Below are 10,066 nucleotides of genomic sequence, written 5' to 3' on the forward strand. Positions count from 1 at the left end.
GAAGCAGGTAAATGAAACAAATGTGTTTTTTATTAAATGCTACTGAAGTTTGCCTTATGCTGTTAAGAGGAGACCATGGCTCCTCTCACATCTGTGTTATCTTTAAAAACATCTCAATTATCTGCAGAGATGTCAGGCAGTATAATGAAACCCCTAGTAAACTTTACAGTAAAAGGAGATGTTGAATTTTCCTTATAAAGAGATCTTATCCTCCAGATTGTCTTGCACATTAGCCTGTTCCAAAGGAGGACCTTCTAGTAATGGAAGCATTTTTCTAGTATGCAACTACTCAATATTTATGGGGATTTGAACTTTGATTTGAAGTCTTCTTCCTGATCACACCAGCAGTATGGTCAGTTCCTTCACAGACTTGAAACTGTGAAAGGGCTATCATGGCTTTTAGTTGGTCTGCAGGAAAGCCAGACTAAGATACATACAAATGGTGCCACTACATTTCAAAGCAAGAGCTCTCCTCCCTTTCACCAGAGAGGATCCAAATCCTGCAGGGCATCCTGAGCATGCTGCAGGTGTAAAGTACCTTTCAATGAAATTAAAGAAGAAAGAATGGGCTGCTCCAAATACAATTACTTCAGTGAGATCTGTTATTTAAGCTTGGGAAAGGGACAACAGGATTCTCCGCATAGTCAGTCCACAGAATCCTTGACATGCAGGTACTTTTCACTATCTTTACAATGAAAACTAGTAAATTGTTTTCCTACTTGCTCTACACAAAAGTTCTAGAATTTTAAACGCTAAATCTTAAAAGGCATAGCCCACCTCTTCATTTTTTCAGCCAGAAAAGTGAAACTGTGTCTAACACTGACCTTGGAAAAATATCCCAACCAAAACAGAACCCCTCCTGAATTCAAGCAGCAACTATCACAGAATCATTAAGGTTGGAAGGGACCTTAAAGATCAAGTTCCAATCGCCCTGCCATGAGCAGGGAACCCTACCACCCTTGTACAAAACGTCATCCAACCTGGCCTTAAAAACCTCCAGGGATGGGGCATCAACAACCTCCCTGGGCAACCCACTCCAGTTACTCATCACCCTTAAGAGTGAAGAATTTCTTCCTAATATCTGACCTAAGTCTGCCCTCTCTCAGTTTAAAACCATTACCCCTTGTCCTGTCACTACCCTCTCTGATGAAAAGCCCCTCCCCAGCTTTCCTGTAGGCCCCTTTCACGTACTAGAAGGTGCTATAATGTCTCCGCGGAGCCTTCTCTTCTCTAGGCTGAACAGCCCCAACTATCTCAGCCTGTCTTCACAGCAGAGGTGCTCCAGGCCTTTAATCATTTTGGTGGCCCTTCTCCAGACCCTTTCCAACAGGTCTGTATCTTTCTTGTGCTGCGGGCACCAGAACTGTACACAGTATTCCAGGTGGGGTCTCACCACAGCAGAGGGGCAGAATCACCTTTCTCAAACATTACAAGCTCGGTATCTCTAGATATCATTTGCATAGTTGTCCTACAATATCACTCTTTTAAACTTTTCAACCCCCCTACTTACATTATCTTGGATTAAAACAAAGGTTTAGGAAGGATCTGAGTTACGTTTATAAGACTACTCTATTTTTACATAACTTACATATACAGCACACACTTAATTCTCATCTTGACTGCACAGTTCTCACACACACAGTTAATGCAGTGAATCAGCAATTATTTTTCTAGTGTCTCTAAGTGTCAAGATTAATTTCACTATTGCTGGTAATAAAATGGTTTCAAATGACATTTTTAATCAGCAAGTAAGAATGCACTCCTCCAATAGAGACAAGCTGTCACAAAAGGTCACCAAAATGTGACAGGATGGAAATTACGTTTGTAACTTCAACTGAAATGTTAATTCCTCTTTAAGTGTTTTCTCAAGTATGTTCAGATTTTAAAGCAAGGAGATGTAGCTCTGCAATGAAGTTACATTTTTAAACCAGTAGCATCTGTAAAAATCTGCTCTATAATCTCAAAAGCAGGCAGATATTTACATGCAAACTTTTTTTGCTATTTAACTTCCCATCACATGGTCAATTACTTGGTGTCTATCAACAAATTAACATGATAAACTAGAATGAAAAGAAACCATTTCAAAACAGCAAGACTGTATTTTTGCTGAAGTTTAATTTCAAAAAATGCTCTTTATCCAAATTTGCATCACCTTTTCCTTATATCTCAAGAGCTACATCCCAAATCACTTACACATAAAGTAAGTCTAATTCAAATCACTTTAATCATAAAGCTCCACTACAGTTCTTTCCTCACTGGTCTTATCCTTACATTAAACTATAGAGTAAACCTCTAGACACAAAAATACCTGCCATTATGTGCAGACACAGGAAGCCCAGTACACTCTTCATTTTAAAATATTGTTTTGTAAAGCCACCTGCACCTTTTGTATAAATGAAATCTTGTCTGCATGTGGTGTGTAAAAATATGGTCTTACAGTTGAAAACACATTTGGAATGAACCTCAGCTAAAATGTCCCTTGCCCATATAGATTCCCTTCAGTCTTATTCTAATCAGACTCAACTCCGTATTATCAAAGCAATGCTGAGTAAAGTCCCTTAATGCATACTTTGCCTGAAATTGCAAGTAAGAGGAGCTATTTGCTAAACACTGACAACAGATGAGAAAGCTCTTAACTCAAAGTCATGCACCGACATCTCTCACAGTACGACATGGCCTACTTGAATGCCACTGTGAAAGTCTGGTTCAGCCTCTGCAGCTGACTCCTTGCTGCTCACTAACAAGCCACAACACCTTTGTTACAGAATTAATGCTTCTCAATTTTTCCATGCATCGTAAAAACTCATATTCCTTGCAACCAAATAAAAGAAATAGACTATGCAACTCAAGAAAAATCCTCAGAACTAGCATCCTTTGCAAAGCAAGACTTTTAAGGTAAGAGGAAAATTTCATCACGCCGAGTTCCAGCAATCTAGGTACGTGCTCCAAAATTCAGAAATACCCTGTTGTCTCAAAGACACTGACTTGTCTGCAAAGAAAGCAGAAGCATCCAGCTTCAAAGTTCACACCGCATGGCACCCATCTTAAAGCAATGTTGTGTGAAGAATCCATCCCTACAGTCTAGGAAAACTTGAAGTATCATCAAAAAATACATCTTCTCCCAGTGGTATCTGACAATTAGCCAACAGTATCTGACAATTTGCCTTCATTACTATTCATCCCTCTTGCGTATCTCGATTCTCTTGAAAAGATCAGAGCTCTTCCTCCTTAGTTTGAACTGTTTTGGCCTAGTAGTAGAACTATGAGAGTGCTACATCTTTCTGAAAGCAAGACTTAATATATGCCCATCTCCCTAATATCACCTTTTTAATTTGACTGTTATTATTACTTATTATTACCACCACCGTAAGGCCAGCATGAAGACGCAATACACCTATCTATCCCCAGTAGTGTAGGCACATGCCAGAGAATTTTAAAAACCAGAAGTATCAGATACTTGAATACTCAGGACACACAAGAGGTCTTGAAATTCTTTCTCAAAACCATAAAACAATGTGATTATATTTATAAACACAGCAGCTGCAAGAAAGTGGCAAATCCTGTTTCTTCTGAACTAGCAGTAGCAAATTCATCAGCTACACAAAGCAGCGTTCCTAGAAACATTTATTATGCTACTCAAATATGAGGAAAATACACCCTTTCAGCCACTACCTAAACAATCAAGGTGGTGCAAGAGATCCAGATTGTTTCACTTCAGAAAACCTGAACGCAGAAAACAGGAGTTCCCATCTTTTTCTAACACACTCTCAAGTAAGTTAAAAAACTTCACTAGGCCAATCCAAGTGTAGGAACACGACAGGCTTGTAAGTGTGCTATGTTCCTAGTGGAAGACAGCAAACATGCAGCTATTTCACAGCTGACCACAAGTAACAAGTTTTGTGTTTTCAAGGGAAAATCTTCCAAGGATCAAAGTCCAAAGGAACTCCTTCAAATGTGCTTCACCACATTACATAGTGAAGCACAGATCAGACAGTTGCTGCTTGAAAACATGACATCTTTTAAAGACATCACAGAAGTCTCAATGAACAAACATCACGCTGGTTTTCACAACATATGCCTAAACATTCTTCCCAAGAAGACAGACACTACACATACTACAACAGACCACATATGGCTTGGGACACCAGGATGCAGGCCAGGCTAAGTTAAAAGGTGCCCATTCTACCTTTTGCCATTAAACTCTTCTAGAAAAGTTTTAGCAAGCATGTTTTTTACTTTCTTTTATTATAGCTCTTCAAAATAGTCCATTGACACAAAAGCTTACCCAAAGTTTCTGGAATGTTTCTTCTTTCTCTTGTCACATCTGAGAGTCTAATTATTGTTCCTTCTTTCCGTTCAGTTTTGAAACGTAATCGTCCAGACTCTTCATCATCATCCTCTTCTTCATCAGATTCTTCTTTTGTTTCTTCTTGAAACTCCAGAGACTCAATAGCTGCCTGAATCACAAAATACAGAGGACATCCAAACTAAAAAATCTGCTTTCTTGTGATCATTTGCATGTCAAAAGACTAAGCCTTCTTTGTACCAATTTTGCTGGAGTTATACATTATTCTCATACATAACTCAGTGACCATTTAAGAGCTTGCTGAATTTTTTATAAATGTAAAGATAGGAAGCACATAATAAATTATATAGTAAAATCTACAGAGAAAACATTTTGCTGCAACTTTTAAGGGAATTTGGAAAGCCCACTTAGAACCACCATCAGATTAGGAGCTAGTTTTGCATACAGCATGACATTTTATCACTTAATTGAGTAAGATTCAAACCTGGGATCCAATCAGATTCAAGTAATAGAAATATCACAATTTTATTTATTTTTGTTAACAACTGTCAGTAGCATGTTATTAAAACAAAAAAACAAAACCAGATAACCTTACACTCCAATTTTATTCATCTAGGTATGTATAACTGTACTTGTCTTTACTCTTTCTGCTCCTTGAATATTTCACAGCTTTGGTTTAGCAATTAATGAAGAGAGAACAGGATTGGATAAAATCTGAATATACTAAATTTGTATATTGGAATGCTACCCCCTTATCCTTATTTACTTTGTTTCATCTAAATAGCAGAGAACTGCAATATCCCAAATGAAAATGGATCTCTCTCCTTAATTTTCCTGTGCTAGTCTGATAAAAGTAATGTTCAGAATGTTACTAAAGTTTTATTTGATTTCTGGAATAGAAAATTAGAAGTGCTCTAATATAGTATGATTTTCATAAAATATGTGGTTACTGTGTATTTGGTTATTTCCTGCACAAGCCTACTTGCTCATTTCTTAGAGCTTGCACATGCATTTTAATTCTTTACAAAGCCACTCAATACATCCTAACTTCTATGTTGCTTGAGGACAGTTTAAAAATTAGTGAAATACAATATGCAAAAAATTATTTACTCTTCTAATTAACTGGACTGGTGCAATAATTCATACGAAAAAGGCACACCAAGTGTGTCAGGCAGGTGAACGGACACCATGTCACAAATCAAGAAAATAAATGGCAGAATGGTGCAAGATTGCAAATTTCCTTATTCAGAAACATGGGAGGCAAGATCAGAGAAAGAACCTGGCAAGACAGCTCCTACTTTAAAAGACAGTACACTGTATGAACTGAAACTCAAAGCTACTCCAACTTTGGCCTGGTGACACACCAGGCCACTTAGCTATTGGGCTTTAGTGAGCTACTGATTCCAAGTCATTTTAATTTTATTTCCTTTTCTTGGAACGTGCTTTATCCATTCCAGGCAGCCATTCAGGCACTACATTTCCTGATCTCACAAAAACGCTTTAAGACATAACTAAGAGAATAGTCAAAGTTCACAAAATACTTTAAGACTTGCTTTTAAAAAAATATATTTCCTTTCATATAATAACTTTAGCATATCAAGAAATGCAGCTAAAACCAGACAGGATACCAGGCAAAAAAAAATTAAATCCTTCAAGACAAAGAAATTCAAACCTCAAAAGCAAACCCAAATTAAGCACAACTGGTCTGATTAACATATCCATGTAAAATCAAAGCAACTCTGAGGACAGGCAGTTTGAGACTAGTGGAACAGAGGAGGGATGTTAGCAAGGAAAAAAACCTACTGTGATTTAATGAAAACAAACAAAAAGACAGGGCTAGACTTCTACTTTCAGAAGAGGGACTCCCAGAAGAGAAAGGAAAAGCAGTATCTCTATCAAATCTATGATTTTAAAGTATCATAAACTAAATAAATTTACAATCCCAATGTTTGTCTTTAAAAACTTTCCCTTCAGGACTTGGGAGTCAAAACCAGTGTGGCTGTGTTGCAAGACATGCTCTCACTACACTGAGCTGCCTGCTCTCTTTTAAAGCATTATCCAAGGAGCTAAGGAGAAAGCAGGCAACAGAGAATGGCAGTGTTCAAGAAAGCTAACTAACCCACGTCCAAGTCTGATTACATGTATTATTAAGGGATTTATACTAGTTGCGATGGAGACACCAGCACGTCTGACACGTCTGACCAACCATGTGTTCTCTACATACAGCTCCAGGAAAGGTTATTAGAGCTATGTAGGACCACACTCTCTTTGGCTGCCACTAGTTCCAAGACTTCTAGCATGCAAGACTTCTTTATATCATATTTTCCAGCTTCCAGACTAACAGGATGAGCTGTTTTGCCAAGATGACAGTATAAGAATGGATTCTGTACTTCCGAAGAAATCTATACAGGAAAAAACAAGTGCAGACATAGAAATCATACATGCTAGTACTTACAGGACTTTATTTAATACTTGCTAACCATGAGTACCTCTGCGTAGGCACAAACAGTCCTTGAAAAGCCACTTGAAGTCACCTGACTGGACTAGCCAGCCAAGGCTTCTTAGCAGCTCTCCTCAAAGGGAGCTTAACATTTCCCATTATGACACCTTGCACAAAGCCAAAGAGCTTTGCTGACTCTTACTTATGAAGAAAAATAACGACCTTTCTTCTATCACAAGGTCAGAATTTTCTGCCATCCTCATAAAGTAATAATGCCATAAATCCCAGCTCCTGACCAGAACTCCATATGCTGGGTTATGATCTGCTATAGAGCAAGAGTGAGTGCTCCTGCTCCCAACAGCTTACCACACAGCTGCAGGACTGATAACAAGCACAGCCAAGGAAAGCAGGAGAAAACACTAGTCAGCATGATAACTGCTGATCTTAGCACAGGATTCTCCTGAACATGGGATTGTCAAGTGTCCTGGAAAGCTTTGTGCCAAAGAGTGCTAGGATGTACGAAAGAGGTAAGTGTTGTAAAGGCTAAATCAGATTCTTTACACAAGGAACATAACAAAGGTGAAACAAACAACTTTTATTAATCCTAGAAAATAAGCAGTGGAGTCTTCTACCAGACACTAACACTGAAGCAGCAGCAGTTGCTCAATCCTAGGGGATCAAAAAATAACAGAGCAGATAAGAGACTGTTACACCTACTCCAAGGTCACCTCCACAGATGCAAAAAGGGAATAAAAAAAACCCCAAACCTAAGAGCTTCTAAGTATGTTTAAAACTTGGCTGATTTCGTTTCCACTCTTTACATATTTTTTCTCCAGGCTGACAGGTAGGGTTTTCAAACTTGAACAAAAGAACTAAAACATGTAAGTTTTGGCTAAACACAGATGAAACAATTCACCACACAGACACAAGGGCCTTCCCCCCCCCCCCAAATTCTGCATTTTATCATAAGAAAAGCAGTACATAGTATGAAATGTTTTCTTTATTAAAGTCCTCATCATTACTTACCAGCATAATGAAAGAAATGGTTTAAATCTATGCAATGAGAAACCCTTATCATATACTTCATGGATTAGTTCCAATATAAAACAAAATTAATTGTGAATTCCGATTATAGGAGGTTACATTTTTCTGAACATTTTGTAGAAGTAACTAGTAATATTATTACTCAAAAAATATTTAGGATATAAGTAATGTAATCTTTTAGCACAACTATTTGCTGCTGAAACTTCCAGGTATTTGTTGTTGCTATGTACCTTAGGAAGGCAAAGTATTTTCTGAAGCATTGATACATTTTTCAAGGAAGATCCATGGCATGTTACTTATTCAAAATCCAAGTTTTAAGCACTGTTCCAAATGAAATACCAATTGAAAAAGCATGACTCTAACCTGATCTGACCAAGGACACAAACTTTTCCTGCATCGTCCTCACATCTCCCACCTGAGTGCCTTACTTCCCATATTCACCAGTTTCTCCAATCATCTTCCAGTTCCCAAGTCAGCCAATCAGCTTTTCTCTTGGTTTACAAAATTTAACGTGGAAACTGCTTAAAATACAACACTTTTTTCCTTGCAGCTTGCTCTCAGTTATTCAGATGCCAAATTTCAATCAAAAAATAATAAGGTTATTTATTTGTACCACATCTATTACAGCTCCATTTTTGTGTTGCATTTTTTACAAGAGAATGTCAACAATTACCCTTGTTTACAAGCAGTGAATGTTAAGAGACTCAAGGAGTGCTGTTATGTAACAGTCAAAAAGACAACAAAAAAAACCCTATTCAGAGCTGGAGTCACGCATTTAACCATGTAATAAACAGTTTGTGTACTTTATAGAGGTTCTCTCTCTCGATGGTAACCTTCTTTGGAGAATGCAGTTGTGACCCTAACCACCAATGTAAATGAAATATTGAATAATAAAGAAATAAAAAGATTGGATACTAGAAACCTGTAGCAACCTGCAACTCATTAGAGGAAAGTGAATAAAGACATAGCTATCATGTTGACATTACACAACACAAGTTCTCTAAGAGCTCTATTAGCATCACCAACTAAAAACTTGAATTAATGTTACCTTTTGAATAAAAGGAATTTAATTCTGAATGGGACAAATTCAGACATTATTACTACAGAATTCTCACTATTTCAAACTGAAAATGAAGCTGTGCTTTATTAAAGCCTTAAGTTTGACAGTAAATCCCAGCTACATACTAAATTGTACATGATGTGCAGCACTTTCAGCATTTCACTGACTGGGGCTGCAGCCAGCACAAACACATCAGTTTGCTGTCAACACACCATAAGGAAAGTGTCTACAAACCAGTGAATGAATAACAAGTGCTTTAAGTGTTTCACAGTTCTTTGGAAGGGTAGATTTAATACTTAAGAAGTAGGGAACTAACTACATTAAGGTATATTTGGTGTAAGATGTCATGCAGCAATGCAGGTGGTCCCTTTCAAAGCACCTCTCTTCACCTATCAAAGAATTCTGGTTCATTTTAAGTTTGCTACAACTAGAGTATCACAGCACACCCATTTGTTAGAACTTCACAGAAGAACAGTGCTGTGTCTTTGAGGAATTAATTTCCTGATGAGTTAAAGCTCCAAAGAGGGAACACACTGACTACACTTCTCAGCAGGTAATCCATTCAATCCTATTTAATTAAGAACTGGAATAAAAGTAATATTAAAGCAGATTCCTGGTGGGGAAAGGAAAAAAAATCCCACATCAAGAACTTGCTGCAAATTAATAACAGCTATGATACCACTCTTACAGTGAAAATATACTTGACAGTTTTTGGTATAAGCTTTATTCTTGCAAATGAAGGAACTAATCCTTTTTCCTAATTGAAGAATTAAGATAAATCTCACAAGAATTCACTCCCAACACAACTTCTTTCAAAACAACAAACAATCTGTCTTTTGCTTTCTAACACAAAGAACTTTCCATGCTCATGCTCCTCCGCAGAATGGGATACCTGAGAACTGTATCTGCATTCTCAACAGGAGCAAATTATCCATCTGGATAGCACTCTAGCTATTAGAAATTTAACAGAGAACATGTTGAAGCTAAGATTAAATACGGGCATTTTGTGCTCTCTCAAGGGGGAGAGGGGATCTGATCTGACATCAGACAATATAGATCCAACCACAATTCATCTTATACCAAGAGTAATACCACCAATAACTCAATGCTGACAAAGCTTCATCAGTTCTTACCCAGCAATATGGACAATTCTACAAATTCAAATTCTAAAACCACTAGTTAATTTAAGTTTCCATTAAATTCATAAAATACCTCT

At 37.5% G+C, this 10,066-nt stretch overlaps 1 protein-coding gene across 1 annotated transcript in view; it reads right to left on the minus strand.

The window, feature by feature from the left end:
- The window catches only part of RBM33 (RNA binding motif protein 33), a 111,469-nt gene that overhangs the window by 58,719 nt on the left and 42,684 nt on the right, over positions 1–10,066 (minus strand). The window contains exons 6-7 of the mRNA XM_010007056.1: positions 10,063–10,066; positions 4,286–4,457 (exon numbers count right to left, since the gene is read on the minus strand). The exon at positions 10,063–10,066 is cut by the window's right edge and continues 89 nt beyond it. Of these exons, the coding sequence (XP_010005358.1) occupies positions 4,286–4,457; positions 10,063–10,066 (176 nt within the window). The remainder of the gene's footprint in view (positions 1–4,285; positions 4,458–10,062) is intronic.

The sequence above is a fragment of the Chaetura pelagica genome, unplaced genomic scaffold (genome assembly GCF_000747805.2).
Source record: "Chaetura pelagica isolate M959 unplaced genomic scaffold, ChaPel_1.0 scaffold17, whole genome shotgun sequence".
In the NCBI taxonomy this organism is placed as follows: domain Eukaryota; kingdom Metazoa; phylum Chordata; class Aves; order Apodiformes; family Apodidae; genus Chaetura; species Chaetura pelagica.